We start from the raw sequence: 19,717 nt of genomic DNA, 5'->3' as shown, positions 1-19,717 counted from the left end.
CAGCACAGTTAAATCATGCAAAATCTATTAGAGTAAGACATAATCCTGGATCAATATTAAATTAAGAATACATGTATTTCGGATCAGAAAATCTATACTTTTTAAAGCAGTGTTATATCAGCTACACTAATACTCACACCATTATTTTGCTTTCTTATATAGTAAACATGTATTAACAACTCCTTTAAAGTACAATAGGAGCCAGTCGGTTTTGTTTTCTCCACAAACTTCTACCTAAAAGTAAGACTAAGTGTGAAATAACCTCAGATTGGCCAGACTTTAACAGATGTTCTATTCTCAGGACTCAGATGGTCTAAGCATATGAGAACCAAATGACAGTTAAAAACTGCAAATAAAAAGTTCAAATTCATTCCACAGTCAAAAATCACACCTATTAAATCATAATGACATTTCTTGTTTCAAGTTGTGCCCGTTCAGTTGTGTCATGCTAGTTACTGTGTTCCTGGTATTGCTTTTCAGGGAAGTCATTTGAATGGCAGAAGAGTTGCGCAAGTAGCTGGCAGATCTCTCTTGCTGATCTTTCCTCCTGCAGCAAAGCTGGTTGTTGAAATGTCTTCGAAAACTCTCACTGAGAAAATACAGTGCAAATGGATTGACACAAGAGTTGCAGAAGCTTAGCACTCGGGCCACTAAGGTAACAACCATATGTCCCGTCGATGGATCAATCTCATTGTAATTAAAAGATCGGTACATGTATAGCACGTGGTTAGGAAACCAGCAGATAGCAAAGAAGCCAACAAAAACTAGGACAATTTTTGCCAGACGTTTCCGAGTTTCCATCTAAAAAGGTGAAAAGAACCCAATTGAACAACACTGAACTATTCCACATAACAGACTTAATTAAAACATGTAGCATTTTGCTTTGTATTGGCTTTAAAAACTGTCATAAGTAAGGCCAGTAAAAATGCTTCCCTCAGGGGCTGAATTATTTTTTGTATTTCATTTACTTTCCCACTTCCAGTTTACTTTCAGTGAAAGATCCTAGCCCTCTGCAGTTACAGAAGGTTGCTCTTTCTATATGATGTACACAGTGTGAGTGATTCATGACCCAAGTAAACACTGGCTTTTAGCCTGAAAGCATGCACCAAAGAATTTCATGAAACATAACCTTTTCTGATGAGATCTCAGCACTTGGCTTGCAACTCATCTTTACTTCCAAAGCTATTTAAAGACTGTTAGCTTTGAAATCTAGAGATGTTGTGAGTGACATGTAGAGACGTTGCTAGGGTGTTAGCTGTACAATGGTACTTACATCCCATTATTTTGCCCGAAATGCCTCAGGTTGTGCCTCTCTCTCGTAGGCAAACTACCAAAACTGCATTGCACAGTCTGAAGCATCTTAATTCCAGGGTAAGGTGGAAGTTTCAGTTAATCTTCAACAATGACATGAAAGAAATGTACCTTGATTGCAGTGCTAAAGTATAATGATTACAATGTTTAAAATGTAGCTATCGAGAGTGGCTGAAAAGTTGACAGTAAATGATCATACACAGCAGCTCCAAACTGAAAGAGGGAGAGAAACTGGCCAGGTAGGATGCACCAGAGGGAAGCAGAAACCTACCCATTCCTCCCAAAAGATTTATTAGGTATGTTAGGTACCAAAGTTTTGCAAAGGCAGGAAAGTTTTCTGGCTTTGATCAATTTTCTGAAAAAATCAAGTGAATTTATTCTAACAGGGTTTCCAGATCTGTGAAATAAATCTGTAAGTAGTTTTCATGGCTCTATCTAAACCAAAACCAGTGGGGAATTCACAAAAGGTGAGAAAACTCTAACATTCCGATTTGATAGGATTTGCACTCAGACAGATTGCAAAGGCAGACTAAAAGGTGCAGAGGTACGGTGGGTGAATATTACACTTTTGTGCTATGGCCTAAAGAAATGAGAGTTGATAACAATAGTCTGGATTTATTTCCTTTTGCTGGAAGATATGTAAGTATAACAGAATTTTCTATTCTTCCGAGCCTCATAGATTAACAAAAAGAAAAAAGTTAAATAGAATGAAAAAATATGTTCTTACTTTGAAAATACATGTGGGTTCAGAAATGTGATATAAATTAAATATTTTTCCATCCTGAGGGTTCAGCCAAAAGGCTCTCTATATTTCACAGGAAAATAAAATAATACATGAAGTGCTAATATGTATGCATTTTTGACAAGAAACAGACTAGAGTAGAAATGAAATGCTGAGTAAAAAGGACATGAGGGAATGTGGTCTTTCTTTTTGAAAGAATATGTACATGCTATATGTGCAAAGAGATTTCAGTGCATATAAAAGTATTTTCTAAAATACTGCCAGAGAAAATGCTTCCTGATTGTTTTGATGGGCATAACTATTTTTCCCTATCAATACTAATGCTTTTGTAAAGCGGTTGAGGCACTTTCACTGCAAAAACTGTTGTTTGTATATACAAATATTCCTGCTAATGAACAGTTTGTTGCTATCTTATTGCTTCCTGTGCCTTACAGGGAAGCTGACTTTGTCCAGCATTTTAAAATGCTTTGTCTCAAAGGTATACAGAACCTGTACCAAAAGTTTTATAGCATCCGTAACAGAAAGAGTATTAGAAAAGTGTGAGTTCAGGATTGTCTCAGTAGAAAGAAATTTCTACTGAGAAAGCCAAAGAAGAATAAATTTGCACACTGCATTCATATTTTCAGCACTCCTTGGTCTCAGAAGAACCTTTGATCCCCTAAGAAAAATTTTCCCTGCCTATGTCAGGGTTGGGGTTTTTTTTCATTTCCAGGCACAAATAAAATGAGCTTCTCAAAAAGTTTAGGTAAGATTTCTTCTCAAAATGGCCACCTATAGAGATAGGTGAAGCCACCAGCACCAGCATTAACTACAGAAACATTGTCCCTCTCTAAGAACACAAGTAATGGTTATAGTAACAACACATACAAACACATATACTGATACTGCTTCTTGTTAAGAACGTACGTTGATAGCATTGAATTTATATTTTTCCTTGCTCATATACATTTCCATACTGGGCTTAATACTGAGCAATTGTGAAAACAAGATTTTTCAGATAATCCTTGGCTTATTTCATGCATGTGGAAAACAGAACAAGTCCTCTGTGAAATCCAGCAATCTGGATGTTATAGTTCCTGTACTTCCATTGTTAAGCATATACAGCACACAAATCTTTCATCAGGATGTAAAAAGCAAATTGCTTACCTGTCTTTTGCAATGCTCACTGTATTCTCCAGGGATGTTGTGAGCACTTTTTATTAAGCTCTTTGCAATATGGTAGTAGTAGATACTAATAATGGTGAGAGGGATAAGGAAATACACAAGGAAAATCAGCACAGAATGGATCTTCGGGTGCATGTCATCCGTCATGGGATATGGTATGCATGCTGTGAAAGTGGCATTATCCGTGTCATTGATGTGGGCTAGCTCAGAGAACACTGCTTCGGGAACTGCTAGGAGCATGGAGATTACCCAGATAGCGACAGCTTTAAGACAGGTCCATAGCACTGCACTGGAGGTCTGGATGTCCATGGGATTTACAATCGCTTTGTACCTGAAATGGATCAAAATGCAGGTGCAAATTAAAAGGTATCTTTTCAAATTCAACACGTGATGCATAAGGCCACTTCATGCCTTTGATTACAATAATGTCATATTGTGTTCTTATTTGAAATACCAAGGGGTTTGTAACCTTTCATAAATTTGTATTCTCTAAATGTCTAGCTTCACCTGTACATGTACCCATCAAAGATGGCAAAAGGAGCCCTGGGATATAGCCTGTGATTGTAGGTGGCTGATCTGTGCCAGCCTGGTGAAAGCACAGAAGCAACCATGATTACTCTTTCTCTCCAACCCCCCTCCAACAAATCCCCGGATGCACATCCTACCTCCATACTTCCACCTCACTCCTGTACCAACACTTGCCCACTACAGTTTACTTCCTTCCTGGGCTGCCACAGCCCAGAACTTCCTCCTGCCCACCAACACAGCTTTCCTGCTCCCCACCAGAGCACAGGGCTGTAATCAACATTAACCACTTCTTCCCAGACCAGCAACACCTGCTGCTGTGCTGTCTCTTGCCTTTCCACCCCAGCACCTTTCCACAGACAGATATGCTGTCCTGAGTGTGACAACTGGAATATACGCATCTATGTAAAGCCAGGCAGGAATGATTCCCAATGGAACTTGTGCAGAAGTATTAAACTCTTAAATAAAGTAAATATTTCCACATCAATAATTGGAAGCTGCTGCTCTACACGATTTTTTGGGAAACTGTCTCATATGATTACATATAAACCTTTGTAGAATTGGCAATTTCATAACAATGAAAACAGGAGAATTGCAAAGAATGGAAATCTCACAGTACAGCAAAGTAAAATAAATAGAGGTAGACTCTGGTCAGGAACTCTTTTATTTTAAAAATATTGTTGTAGAAGGTGATACCTTCTCCATGAGAAAAGGTCAGTTTTAAAAGGCCAAATACAGCCTGAGAAAAATATTTCAAGGATACCTTAATGTTTTGCTTAGATTTTTAATTTATTTTGAAAACTCTTTTTCAAAATGTAAGTAAATTATGTTTTAATGTTTTTTACTAAAAAACAAATATTAAACAAAACATTTCAGTTTGACTAAGCCATGTAATCTGGAAGGTCGCTTTATCTGATGGTTGGGGGTTTTTGCTTCTTCAATTTTTTGTTTCTAGTTTTGATTTGCTTTGGAATGGCAGAGGGTTTTTTTCTGAATTTGCAGAGTTTTGAGAAATGGAAAAGTGATTTTTATTGAATATCTAAAGAAAATTTTAACAGGAAGAAGGCATTCAGGAGAGATCCATATTCCAGGAACATAATTTTATTCATTTTAAGGTCTTTCTACTCGGTTGAGATGTACTTTCAAAGGGTGATTCAGATTTTAGGTGTATTAAATCACTCTCTGAGTTGCTTCTTTTTCTCTGTTAGCTGTACAATGAGCTTATAGTGAGAAGAACTCTAACTTAGATGTCTCCACTTGGTGATATAACTCCTTGTCAATGCATATAGATACATATACATACATATACAAATGAAAATATGTATGGGTATGAGCAGGTGTCTATATACATACCAAGGGTAAGGTTATGGTTAAATATAACATTGTTGCTGAAAAAAATGCTGAGAAATAAAGCTGTGATCCCAAATACCCTTTATGGCTGACTTGCAGGTCCTGAGAGGTACTTCATAGCACCTCAACACCTTGAGCAGATGTCCAAAAAAATGTGGGTAAAAGCTATAGCCCCATACATCAATTTGTGAGTTTCTTGGCAACCAACAGTGCAATTGGCTATGCCATGAAAATGTCTGGATCAAAGCACTGTCTTTGTACCCTAGCAAACTTTTTCTTCAGAGAATATTTGAGTCACATAAAATGTGCCTTGGAGTCGTCTTTCTCAGGACTGTGATAAATTGCCTTATCACTAAATAATTATAAATGATGACTACTTATGTTCATATCCTCTCTGAATTCAGTGTCTTCACCCATATCATGGAGTAGAAAATAAACCTCAGTAAACTGTCTCTGTTAATTTATGTTTACAATTTCTTCTAACACACAATGAGAAACTCCCTGGACACCAAGGTGTAAAGAAATCCTTTATACTGCCATAAGAAGTATAGAAGCCTCTGGACAAAGCTCAAAGTCTCCACAGCACAAACTGTGACCTTATTATTCAATAATTTGCTTCCTACTGCTGTCTGCCTTGATTTCATTACATCAAGACAGACCTATTTCATTTCATTCAACTGAGGTGACGTCAAGTCCTTACATCTGCTCATTTCTTTAAAACTCTGCATTGATGGGGAAGAGCTGTTTTGGGGATTTTGTCAGGGCAGCAGGGAGGACATTGGATAAAAATCATGTTTTGTACTACGGATATTTTTTTTCCCTCTCTTTTCCCACTGCTGTGCTTCAAACTGTTTTGACCACAGTGCTGTTACCCAAGAAAATGACCATGTTACAATTAATTATTTTAGCAGTATTTGGTCTGGTTAATATCTAAATGGGAGTCCTTTTCAGAAGTCTTTACATTAGCAGAAGATGTGGCATGTTTTTGTGCCTTGGCATATATTGCTGTTTCAGCAAGTAGCATTCTTTCCCCTGAGCTGCAACTGACTCCAAGTTGGAAGGCATTGCCTTTTTTCACAAAACAGCTGGGCTTAGCCCAGAAAACTTATTTAATCCTACCAAAATTCTTCTTGCTACTTCAACTAACTACAAGATAGCCCTCTTCTTCCTAGGACTCAGCCCTGCACAGTACTTGGCGTCAACAGGAAGGAAAAGGCACTAAGTGCTTTACAAAATCTGTCTTCTTGTTTACAATTCTGAAAAGATAGAAAAAGTCAGGTTACAGATAAAATCAAATGTAAACTAAGTGAAATTAGAAGTGTTCCCAAAAATGAACACCCAGCCTCTTCCTTTGTATAAAACCAACGTAAGGCTAAAACATACCACCAACCATTCAAATTATGAATTGTGTTTTCTATCAATAAAAAAACACTGGTACATCAGAAGTAAGGGTGCAAATTATTTAGTCAAATTAGTAAGCAAAATCCATCTTTTCCTTTACTTCACTGATGAAAAAAGAAAATCATAGGTTGCCACGAAGTTCAGGAAAAAATATAAATATGCATTTGGTTTTAATTAAAAGCCTTCATGTAAATTCTGTCTTCCTACATCCTCTATCATTATCACTGTTGACAAAGGCAGCCCAACTCAGGAAATACTTTTATAAGTTTCCTTTCTTTGGAGCTGTGGTTTCTGCCAACAAACACAAGCACAAACTTGCCCATTCTGCAGACTGTTTTGTTTGTATAGCGCATTTTCGTTATAAAGCAATCTCCTCCCTTCTACACAGCCCAAAAAACTGACGAAAAAAGAATATCCTCTTCCTCCGGAGTTATAACATGTTGCTACCTTCTAAATTCCAGCACAGCTTATCTACTTATCCCCATCTTTGCTTTCAAAGGCCTTCATAAAGGTATTTTGCAGTTCTCAAAAACAGTGCAAAGCTCTACTCCTGTTCTGCTGCATCCACAATGCTATTTTCCCTCCCACACACTTGACTTCAAAAGAAGCTGCTCCATCATTAGTTCTAAGCTATCCCTCCATTGCAGTGCTACCTCTTTTTCTAGACTACTTTGAGATGATCTTCAAAAACAAATTAAAAAGAAAAACCAAACAGCTAGACCATACTTAGGCAGTCACTGGACTATGATTACAGCCTACCATTTCAGACAGAGTTGCCTCAATATCTCCTTGCCCTTTTGTTTCTGTATCTTCTGTTGTCTCTACTTAAAAACCCTTCAAGTCAAGGACCTTCTTCTTGTTCCTGTTCATATAACACCTACCACAAATAGGACCCTAATTTATCACCTAGTTTCCTACATGCTATTACAATCAAAAAAAAAAAAAAATAGTAAGTGTCATAAACCAAGCAGAGACCTAATTCATGCAGGGCAGATACAGAGCACTGTGATTTAATTTGCATTTTAATCCTGGAGCTGGAGGGATTGATATCATTGGCCTTATTATAAGCCTTCTGTTTGAAGTGATGTTGTTTTGTCAAAGTACTGCATTTCCTGCAAACCAGAGTCATTTATCAACACCATCTATATGTTAGCATTTTATTGTGTCATTTCATGAGGATTTCAAACACAAAAAGACGGCATTTAGCCTAACAATGTGAAAGGATATAAATATATCTGAATAGAAAACATGGCCGTATGGTCAATATTTCTTAAAAATACTAATACTGTGTCCACTTGCAGTCCACTGCGCTAAAGGAGAATGAAATTTTGGATAGGGAGTTCTGTTGACTCAACTCCAGTGCAATCTTTAAGAGCAGAACAATTTATCGAGCTGAGAATAATTTGGAATCATTTGATGTCTACTTTTGTGGGAATTTATTTCACAACACTCAGTCTGATATTCACATTTATTCTATTTTGTTCTTATAAATTCTTGCAATTTAAAATAGATATGTTTTTTATAGTTATTCCCAATATATTTGTTCTGCGCTTATCTCTTAAGTGCAGAGAATTGCATTCACCAGGAATCAGCACCTCAGAGGTCTGATAGCTGAATAAAATGAACAGTATTTGAAATGAAGGCTAGCAGACCATGTGTAAACACAATTAAACTGAATATCAATGGCATATGTTCTGTGTTTCTCAGGGGGAAAATCCTAAGATTTTCCTAAGTGAAAAAAACTTTCCACTCTATAGAAACATGCTCTGTTGAGCCAAAAACTAACAATAATACTTCAACAAAAAAAGTCTGATTTACTTTTTTGGATGATGATTTCTCCACCCTGAAAAGAATCAAAACATAAGTTTCCCAGGTAAATATATTTCCTGGCCTGTCCAGCCAGTGTTTCAGAAGAGAAATTTTCTCTTTCCTTTTGATTTTTTCTTCTCTAGCTATGTCTTTCTCCTGCATTCACCTCATGTTAGCCAGCTATATTTCTTACAAGGTCATACAAACCTTTCAATGCTAGCTCACTGCCAGTAGCCTGGCTTGTAGTTCTACTTCTCTAAACCCATTTACTTGTAACTGCACAACTTAAAAGTATCATCAGTAATTTGTTCAGTTCTCCTCCCAAGAGCAGTAACAGTACATTGTTAACTGGCTATTGTTCAGAAAAGTTCACATATATGTCAGCATTCCCCATAGATTTGTATTTAATAAACATATCTTCAGTGGACTTGCAGAGGGAAGGGAAGCAAAAGGAAGGGAAGGGGAAGGGGAAGGGGAAGGGGAAGGGGAAGGGGAAGGGGAAGGGGAAGGGGAAGGGGAAGGGGAAGGGGAAGGGGAAGGGGAAGGGGAAGGGGAAGGGGAAGGCAACCAGTAGCCAAATTTAACAAAAACTTATGCTACATCTATATTAGCAAACTAAACAGTGCCAGAGCCTATTCCTTGGCCTGGAGGCCAAGTGGCATTAGCTGGATACCCATGACCGTTTGATTAAACTCAATCTCCCAATATCAAGAACACTATACCCAAATAAAATAGGTAGTTTATACTTCTGTTGGTAATGGCTCCTGGGCTTGTGTTTAATCCTGAATCATGCCTAGAAATTGTTTGGGACAATATTGATTGACCCAGGTCAAAACCGCACCATGGACTGCTCTAATAACAGTTCGAAAAGTGATTGAATTTCAGTGCTCAGGCTTATGTTTTGGTACTGTTGAACGTGGGTTTGTGTCTGACTCACATTCAGCAAGTAGCTGTATTTCCGCTGCTGTGCATGACAGGAACTCCCTGATCAGACCTACTCAGTTTGCACCTAAGCTTCATTAGGATCCTGAAACTAAACCTAACAAAACTGAGGAGCCTGATCTCAAAGTTGTGTTTAAAATATGGCTGGAGCACAGTGAAGTCATTAGCCTTCATAAAACAGCTGTGGCAAAAGCAGCTCTGGTACCTGCCTATACAAGAACAAAATGGAACATTCATTCAGCCAGGGTGTCTGGGAGTCATTGCCCAGGCTTGCCAGACAGTGGCCCAAAATTAACATTTCATCAATGAGGACAGAACCTTATTCTTACCAGGCTGCATCATGCAAACCCCTGGATACAGCATTTCCCACTGGGAAGTACAAGGCAGCTTAGCATGTGTATTCTTTGGCTTTTATTGCCTTTCTGGAGCATTTACCTCATTCCAACACTAATTTGGAGTTCTGGACGTTGGATTCTGCTCAGAAATTCAACACCTAGGTTAGAGGTTAGGCATTGCAATGTGTAGCCTAGACAAGCTCACGTACTGTTTGGCTTTGTCCCCTAGTGCTCTACTCTCCATTTAGTCATATTACTTCTCCCTCACTATAATCCTATTGTAAGAAAAAAAATACAACCCCCACATCTAACCTCATCTCATTCTTCCAGAGTTTATTTTTGGAATCTTGAAGGGTTAAAGGAGTTTGAGGGAAGAGAAACATTTCCCAGATGGGCTTGGTTCAAATCCCATTGATACCCCTGCCCTTAGGCTGATGAGACAGAGATGCATACTTATCTGCATATCCACTGTAATGCTTACTGCATGTCTCCCGGCAGTGATATCCATACATACTCGAATGAAGGAAACCTCACAAAATTGTCACTACTGGAGCAGAAGATCAATAAAAATATCGGTTACAGAAACTAAAGTGCCTGGAAGCAGAAATCCCGAGTGTAAAATATGTTCAGTGCCAGTTTACCTGTATGAAATTGTTGCTGTTAGAAAGCAATTCCTCCCATTTCCTTGATGAATTCAGTTACAGTCCATGCCATGGCAGATAACATAACTATTGAGGAGAACATTACATGGTCAGATATGTTTAGAAATGTTCCAAGCCAGGAAGAACTAAATGACCAAACCTCTATTACTATATCTGGAACAGACTTAGTTTTTATCAGTTGAGAATCTAGACCCCAAATCTCTAAATGCTAAATTCAAAAAGCATTGCATTTGCATTTATTTGGTCCAGTATTATCACCTAGAAGACTCCACTCTGTCACTTGTAAACTTGTGTCCAGTGCAGTTTCATTAGCAACTTCTGTTCTTAGTTTCCATTAAAATCAGTGTAGATGGAAAAAACAAGTACACACCATGGTAAAAAAGTGAACAATAAAAAATCACAGACAAAAGAGTTAATATAGCAATCCTTAAAATACAAACAATCAAACAAACCTGGAGCCAAACCACAAACATGACACTATGTAAAAAAAAAAAAAAAAAACAAACCAAAAAACAACAAACAAACAAAAAAAAAAACCAAACTGTGAAAAGTAGTTGGAAAAAAATGGAACAGTATTTGGGATAGTCATGTGAAGGACCAAACAGAATCATATGAGACACAATGACAACATAACAGAGTAAGTCACTTTCATGTTCATACACACAACACACACCACAATTCTATTTGTACATATATGCTCATACAAAGCTGGAAACACACAATTAAATTTACATGCAGCAGATGTAATTACACCAAGGTTAATATGGATTGTTTATCTCTTGGTTATTTTCTCTGACATCTGACAAGTTGTGTCAAGTTAAGTTCAAAACACGCTTCTTTTCAATGGACACCAAGGTATGTTTCCTCTCACCTTCCACAAATCTTATGAACCTGCAAGAACTTACTTGCTAATTGTAATCACACTGTCAAATTGGGCTGAATCTCAGCATGGATTTAGAAGTTACTAGTGAAGGTACATGTTTAGACATAGGGATTGTGACTGCATATGCCTTGTTTCATTAGTACATATAAAAACACACAAAAAAAATTTAGCCCTAGGAATATATAGTCTGGAAGAATGGTTCTGAATAAAAACCCACAAGACAAATAAACTTGTTCTTCTATAGTTAAACTATTTTAAAAGAGGATTCAATGAAATGATCCCTTTGGGAAGGATATTTGAGAGTTCCACCGCTCTGCACATACATAAAAAATATTTATTATTCATTCTCTAACAAATTTATCATCACAGAAAACATATGAGATCTTTTTCCTAGAGAAAGCATTGGTAGAGCATATTTGATCTTTGGCATCATTTCTGAGGACCTGCTAAATGCAGACTTGAGGGTTCCAACAGTCCAGTTTGGATAAACCCATTGCAATGTAATATGTAAGGGCATTGTGTACCATGTTATGGGGAGAGGCAAACAAATAGAAAAATGTATGGAGATTTATGTTCAGGCCTGCTTGGTAAGAATTCAGCTGGATCTGCTGTTTAGCAGCTATTTCATCTGCCACAGGCACAGGCTTTTACTGAACTGATCAAAGAAACAGGGAACAGGAGGAATGCTTTTGTAGCAGTTTCTCAGATTTTAGTTTACAGCCTACAAAAGGCTGTTGGACACTGGCGTTTGCATTAATCAAAGCTGCCAGCACAACACAGGCACTGCATTGATCACTGAATAGGATACACATCACAGCCATTTCTCACTTTGCCATCATCCTCAGGGCTAAGCTGTTTCCATATGAGCTGAAGAGCCCACACAGGACACACTGTCGTGGTTCAACCCCAGTCAAAACCAGGACAACACAAGAAGGCTGGAGTTTAAAAGATGTGTTGTCTGTATGAAGTCTGAGAAAAATTTGCCTAACTCTGGAAGAAAATGTTACTTTCTGAGAAAACATTTTCAGATGTGTAAAGATGGTTACAAGAGGAACTTCTTCCACAGCTGATTTGAATTGCCCAACTTGGACAAATTTACCCTAGAATAGGTAAGTCCTTAATCTACTCCATAAATAAAATTCCTTCTGCATTGCTGGTGTGTGGGGTGGGGTGGTGTCATCCCTTTTTTATTTAATTAATAAGTTAATTGTAAATAATTTTAAGATGACATTTAATACTACTTTCCTTGTAAAGGCTCTTTAGTCCCTGAATATCAGCTATGAGAGCTCGAAAGGAAATCATGTCCACTTTCCTGTTTCCCCTGCTCCCCTACATGTAATAAGAAATGAGGATTTTAGAGGTCTCTAATCACTGTATTTCAGCCTGAATCAGCACCTGGCATAAAAAAAAAAAAAAAAAAAAAAAGATGAAACTTTAAATAAATTCAGAAGAATAGTAAAAAGAATATTTTATTAGGGGTGATTTTACTAATAAAAAATCCTGAAGTAATTACTAAGGCACCTTTTCACACTTCTGAATTTATCTTCAAAACATTTCTTGAGTTTCTCAAAAAGCAGGAGGCAGTAGACTTGCCAGCTGAGCCAGAATGGTTCTTGTTATCAGTTGTAGTCATAAGTCAGCACATAGATATTAAACTTGCATAAAATGTTGAGTACTTTTATACTTTTAAAAATACAGATTGCAATCTTCCAAATTGAAAGCAAAGAAATAAAAAATTAAAACAAAAACAATTATCAAATAGTTTACCTATGCAAATCTATAGAACACATTTTAAGTATCTCAGGCATCGTATTTAATTATTTAAGTATGAATTTAAATTTTCAAATCCCTTTGTTTTTATGATATAGGAAAGGATTCATGGCACTACTGAGAAATAACTCTGTTACATGCTTAATCAAGTATTCAAGTACTTGTCTCTTGCACTTTTTAGGAAGAATACAAAGAAGATGCTATTTGAATTGCAATAGGGTAAGTTGCTCCACTGTGCATCTTCACTTTCTTCATTAGAGTGCAGCAGGACTGTATTTCAGCTAAGATATTCTAACCTTTCATTAGAAAGAAAATTCAATGTAGAAAAGTAGCAGAATTAAATTTAATCCTGTTTTTACAGATTACAAAAAATTATGTCTAAATGACAGCCAAAGAGAAAAGGAAAAACTATGTGGGACAAATCTAAAGCTATTTTAAGGGACTATCATTTATTCCTTTAAAGTCTGTTCCCCATGTCTCTTGACATTTTGTAGGTACAACTGCTTTTCATCAGCATACATGATAATGCAAAGATGGCCAGAGGTGCACACTGTAGCATTCATTCTTAATCCACTGCCCCCTGGGCTTCTCCAGCCACCTCTCCTCACCAAGGTTTATGGTCATCCTGACCTCTAGTTATGAAAAGCATCTTGGAAACAGCTTTCCATACTTGCACTCCACTTCCTTACCCTAGATTCCTTTCCAGGCACAAAACAGCAAGCCCCATGGACCCTGTTTGCATTCTGAGCTAACTGCATGGCCCACCACAGACATAAACTGGAAAAACACTCCCTGGAGCAGTGAACAAGTTTATGGGATTGTTCAAGTCAGAGACGTAGTTCAAGTCAGGTTCAGCCCCGGCTTCTGTCCTGTTTACAGTGAGGAGGCACTGGCACACCTTTTCATGTGTGCCATGCTGCAGTCCCTCTGGCAACACTTCTCACCTCTTTTTTTTTACCCTCCTTATCCAAGACCACACCATGTCCTGAGACTTTATCAACAACATCCATTAGCCCTGGTCAAAACTGCATTCCATGGCCCCTGGAGAAACAAGCTCGACAGGGGACCCATTTTTTATACCTTGTCCCACTGCACCTCTAGGAAGTGCATCCTTGGCAATCACACACCAGCTCTGTGGGCACTTTCAGGGTGTGCTGAGTGCTATTTGGGGTATTCAGCCCTATGCCCTCCTTAGTTCCCTTTTTTTTGTTTGGTTTTTTTTGTACATTTTTGTCCTTCATCCCCCTTCATTCTTTCATTTGTTGTCCACTGTAATTATTATGTTTTCTCCTTCTGTAATCCAGTCTCTGGTTTTGTCTTTTTTTAAAACTGAGAATTATTAAGGTTTCTAGAGGAGGTCTGGGTTCTCTGTGATCGAGGAAAATCAATAGGACCAGTGGCTGTGAGGGGCAGGGGTGCTGTCCCTGCACATCTCCTGTGTGGCAGTAAGAGAGGAGGGATGGCTCAGCAGCACGGCTCCTGTGTTGCCTTGTGCACCCCAGAGGAGAGGGATATCGCACCCTCTTCTAATGCCAATACATTGCACCACCAGTGCCACCACTGCACCTTCTCTGCTGCCTCCATCCCCGACACTGCCAATGACCTCCCACCCCTCTCTGCCACAAAATGTGTGGGGCTGCAGCAAGGCACCACCACCCACACTTGGCAGCCAGACCCACAGGAGCTCAAGGGTGGGAAGGGCTGTTTGATGGGACCAGCTGCTGTTCCTGGGATGGGTAACCTTGGGCAGATCTGTTGCATGCTGCCAATTTCAATCTGCAAGTGTGCCCCTGGGAAATATGGGAAACACTGTTACACATTACGTATCATGTCTGTACACAAAAAACAACCACCCACAAACAAACAAAAATAAAACAAAGCAAAACCAAAATAATCTCAGTATTAGATCATGAAGCTTCCAGAGAGAAGGTGCACGTCTGTCACACTGAAAACACTAGTGATGCCGTAAGGGACTTCTGTGACAAACAGCCGTATGAAATAAAGCAACTTTAGAAAAGATATATATGCAATGACTACTACTTTTTCTTCCTTATAGCTTCAGTTTGTAGGTAATGATCATTCAGAGCTTATTGTTTCTGCAGCCGTTGCTGTTAAATGTAGCACATACATGTAATTTGCCACACAGAATTTCTACAAAATATAAGTGCTGATTACACCATGGAAACCAGGACAACCTCCTTTATCCTAATTCACACAGGCACACTGTAAAGAACTCTAAACATTTCTAAATCTGTTTTTTTAGTGTAATCAGTGTCTGGACTTCTACACAGTCCTGTGGTAATAGGGAGTAAAAAGCAGGAAAGGCTTTAATGATAATATATTAAAATGTACTCTGAGCTTTATCTGTGAAAGGGGTCACCGCGAAGATATAGTATACCAGACCAAATATGTACTGGATTATAATGGAGCCTTTTTAGTACTATCACTGTTTGCAAACTGCTAGCATCCTATGATAGATTTGCTTATCTGGAGAAAACATTGCTCCCAGCCAGGACCTGTCTCCTCAGCATCTCTTAGGTGCAGGATGCTGCCATCACTCCTGATCTGCCAACATAATTACCCATAACTGATATAGTCAAGATGACACGTGTTAGGATCTGACTACAAATTAATGTGACAAAAACCCCTCCACACCAGTGCCTCCTCTTTAGTTCAAAACATGTCGTACAAGAAAGTAGACCTGCATCCAACCCAAACTCTTTTCAGAGTTCAGCCAGCTTCACTCAGAGATGACTCGGGCCCCTAGGAGACAAGACACTGGTCACTGAAGTCAGTGGCTGCTCTTCTGACTGAAAAAGAAATGGCTTTTCTTCCCAGTAACTGAAAATGTAATTGCAGATTTTAAAGAAACAGAGTTGTTAAATTCTTAGTATAACCATTTCTGATATTTGTATATACTGTGGAGGATCATATTTATTATGAGCTTATATGGTCACAGCATACCATCTGTAGCTGTCTTCTAGGACATGTAATTCTAAATATATTCAGTGGAAACAGATTCAGCATTATTACTTCTTGAATCTTTACTAATATTAAAAGGATGTAAAATTATATGGAAAAAGCAACAATGAATGCTTCAGGGCTATATAAAAAGTAAATGAATGAATTCTTAAATATTAAACAACTAGCATTTCCTCACATTATATTTCACTAAAGAGATGATCTCTGCAAATAACTTCTTCTCTTTTCAAATAAGATACCACATTCATACTTTTAAACAGTGGAAATAGAGCAGAAAGAAAACTGTGAAGTTTACCTGGATCTCCAAGACAGTTTTTGACATACTCTTTAACTGAGGTAATCAGAGAGTTATAGATGTTCACTTTCAGGCACATTTTGCAAGCTATTCTTCAAAAACATAATCTATTTTCATAAGTTGCAATCTTTTTATACACAAATATTTTAGGTCCTGATTCAAACACCACTGAAATTGATGGCCATTAAGACTACCCACAGTTGGAATCAAACGATTTACTGATTTGGTTAAAAAAAAAAGAAATAAATTACAGTTATACACACACAAAAAAAAAAAGGATTAAAAGTTTTAAAGAAATGTTACTGTAAGTGTGAAGATACATTACTAAACTCAAGCCTTTACATTATACACCAAGGTAATGCATTGGTTCAGCTAAAACCCAGCAAAAGAAAATGGGGTAATACCTATGGCAAAGGAACTAAACATTTTCATTTCTGGCTTTAAAAAAAAATAAATAATAAAAAAAAATTGCTTAGGTAAGGGAAGAAAGGTAATTAATTTAATTTAAGATTGCCAATTATGTTGCAAGATTTTGTCTTTCAAAGCCTGAAGCACAGTCCAACAGCCACCCAGCTGCTCTAAATCCCTTAAGTACACATTTATAATGACTGGGAGGAAAAACTTGGGGTCCAGCTCTTCGTTTCTTCCTAATTTGACAAGTACTGGAGATGGAAGTGTTACTTTCTGGTTTGTTTGGGGGGATTTTCCTTTTTTCCCCCTCTTTTTTTCTCCCCCCCCCCCCCCCCCCCCCCCCTTTTTCTACAAGTTCAGAAGAAGCAGAACAAATAGTTTGAGCCAAACTTTAAGACTGACAATTACAACAGAACTGTTTGGTGCCTCCAAATTCCCAGAGGCTGAACTAGTCCTGGAAGTCACCTCTGGTAGCCTGCTCTTCTACGAGGGTGCAAGCACATACGCACACACACACACTTTCTCAGCAGAAAGAAACAAACTCATTAAATATATCTCTGTGCTTGTGACCTACCACTGCGGTTTGGCATGGGTCATATTTAGTGTCTAACACCTTCCTCTAATGGATAAGATTTCAACACCTTGGCAGTTACAGGACCATCCCAGGGGTGCAGAGGACAGGACTAAACCCAGTTCTTGCAGCTGGCACCCGGGAAGCTGGAGGCCCAGGCACACCCTCTAACTTCAGTTAGTACCAGACTTGCCACCAGCCGGTGAGGGAAGGAGAAGCACGGGCACCTCACAAGTTGGAATAAGGGGATTGCGGACCAGGGATCCCTTATCAGAGGGGTGGTTCACCTTTCATGCCAGCTCTGGCTAGCCTTAGCCCAGGCTGCAGAGGGCTGAAAAGGGGCAGCCTAGCTTTCCTACCTGTCAGCACTGAGGGCAGTGAGGGTGAAGACAGAGACACCAACAGAGGTGAGCTGGATGGCAGGGATGAGCTTGCAGCCCACCTCCCCAAAAAGCCACTCCTCAGAGAAATACCGGGAGGCATCCACCGGCACACAGGTCACTAGCAGCAGCAGATCACCAGCAGCAAGGCTAGAGATGAAGATGTTGGGCACGCTCCTCATGGCACTGTTGGCGATGAAGATCTTCATGAGGGTGATGTTGCCCAGCAAGCCCACAGTGATGATGAGCAGGTAAAGCGAAGGGATGACGCAGCGGACGATGAACATGGCCATGCCCCGCGCCGGGGGCAGCAGGGCTGTGTCAGGCACCGGCTGGGCACTCCCGTTCCCCCCAAGGGGCACCTCGGTGAGCTCGGGCGGCAGCTCTGTCCCCATCCTCCAGCTTCGGGCAGACTGAAGGTCTCCACTGCACAGTGCAGTTGGGAGCCACTGGAAAGCCTCACCTCTTTGCAAGTCAAACAACTTTCTCCCCCTTCCCTCCTGCCTTTCTCCGCCGCCCCCGCTTTTCCTCTGCCGAGTTTCCTGCCCTCAGACATGCGGAGGAAGCGCTGCCCGCCGGCGCAGGGGGCGTGTTGCGGGACCGGGGGGGGGATAAGAGACCCGTGCCGCTTCCTTCCAGCTCTGCGGACGAGCCCTCTCCCTGGTGGGTAGGCGGGCGAGATCCCGAGCCCAGCCTCGGGGGCAGCGACCGCCCCCGGGGCAGCAGCCTGCCCGCGGCCCCGGGACAGCAGCCTGCCCGCGGCCCCGGGACAGCAGCCTGCCCGCGGCCCCGGGACAGCAGCCTGCCCGCGGCCCCCGGAGCGCCCTCGGTCCCGCCTCCCCCCGCGCCCGCCGGGGCCGGGGCGCTGTCCAGCGGCGCCGGTGCTGCTCGCCCCGCGGCTGCGGGTGGCGGAGCCGGAGCCGGGGGAGAGGCGCAGACCGAGCCCGCGCCTCACTCCGCAGCCCCGATTTATACCTGGTGCTGGGAGGAGCCGTCCCGCCTCTCCTCCTGCGAGCAATTGTGCCCTCGCCCCAGCCCCGAGGCGCCGAGGGGGATCTTGCGCGGAGGAGAGACGCGGATCCCGGCGCTGCCGCCGTCCCGGGGGATCCCAGCCCCTGCGCCCGGCGCGGACGGCTCGGATGGGGAGGGCAGGGGGCGGCGAGGGGGGCGAGGGGGGCCTTCCCCCGCCGCTGCCCCCCGCCAGCAGCCCCCGAGAGCAAACCGGAGCTGTCCGCCACGTCGGGCGGAGGCGGGATCGCCTCCGGGAAACCCGGCTTCGAGCGTCTTACCCGGGTGAAACCACGGCGCTTGGAAATGCGGGGCGACGGGGAGCGAGGGACTTGGAGGTGAAGAGATTTTATTCCTGTCATCCAGCCGTGGGTTCTGAATAGATCCTATTCAAAGCCGTCAGCTGCCTTTAAAGTTTAGGGTTCGCAAAGTTCCATTTCACGTGAGTCTCGACTATGGAAATGGGAAGGGGTGATGTGTACTATGCAAATGGTATAGCACAGTGGAGAATCAACGTTATTTGCCTTTTCAGTGCATAGCATTTGTCCCTAGTATTTCTTGCTTCTCAGTGAGGTAATATCTTTTACTTCCCAGTGCCTGCACATATATATGCTTTCCAAACAGCTCCATCTGTTTCCAGCAGAAGCATGAATGTAGTAGGTAGCAGTGGAAATATGCTGAAAGAGAGGCACACCTACTGGACTGAAGTTTTCAAGATAAAGAACTAAGGCAGAATAACAGCATTTGCCAGTAACATGCTCTGCAGACTGATTCTTTCCCTTCCTTTTCTCAAAAGGGATGATATATAAGCTCACAGTGAACTTGCTTATTCAAATTACTAAAAGAGTTCTCTTGAAGCCCTATGAGTTTATGACAGGTGTATGGAGAAAGCAAATGAATGCACGGAGGAATTGTCTGAAGTGGGAGAAGTGGGAGGGTTTGAGCACTGAAATAACAGAAGCAAAGCATGTCATGTGTGCAGTAATACATACCCTGTCCATGGCATGCTGTCCAGTGTAGGAATTAAATTTGAAAGACATCAACAATTTATTTTACATAACCTTTTTCTAAGATTAAAAAAGAAAAACTATTATTGTTTCTTCAAAGTTACACTTCTTTGTGACTCTTCTCACATCCCTGAATATATAAATGTTTTGAAGTTGTGTATATTCCTGA

The 19,717-nt window shown here is 40.6% G+C and overlaps 1 protein-coding gene across 1 annotated transcript; it reads right to left on the bottom strand.

Moving 5' to 3' along the window:
- Nucleotides 1–388: 388 nt before the first annotated feature.
- NMBR (neuromedin B receptor) lies at nt 389–17,931 on the bottom strand. The gene is made up of 3 exons (XM_056344338.1): nt 17,513–17,931; nt 3,200–3,548; nt 389–801 (listed from the first exon to the last, which is right to left on the bottom strand). The coding sequence occupies exons 1-3, from the start codon at nt 17,926–17,928 to the stop codon at nt 400–402; spliced, it is 1,167 nt and encodes a 388-aa protein (XP_056200313.1). The 5' UTR covers nt 17,929–17,931; the 3' UTR covers nt 389–399.
- Nucleotides 17,932–19,717: the final 1,786 nt, after the last annotated feature.

The sequence above is a fragment of the Falco biarmicus genome, chromosome 6 (assembly GCF_023638135.1).
Source record: "Falco biarmicus isolate bFalBia1 chromosome 6, bFalBia1.pri, whole genome shotgun sequence".
Classification (NCBI taxonomy): domain Eukaryota; kingdom Metazoa; phylum Chordata; class Aves; order Falconiformes; family Falconidae; genus Falco; species Falco biarmicus.
Note: the sequence above shows the minus strand (reverse complement) of the source record. Positions and strands in the feature narration are given on the sequence as shown.

Coding starts and splice junctions, on each gene's coding strand:
- NMBR (XM_056344338.1), bottom strand. CDS start 17,928: ATGGGGACAGAGCTGCCGCCCGAGCTCACCGAGGTGCCCCTTGGGGGG. Junction 3,549..17,512: donor ACTGCCCTCAGTGCTGACAG/GTAGGAAAGCTA, acceptor GATCCATTTCAG/GTACAAAGCGATTGTAAATC. Junction 802..3,199: donor GTGAGCATTGCAAAAGACAG/GTAAGCAATTTG, acceptor TCACCTTTTTAG/ATGGAAACTCGGAAACGTCT.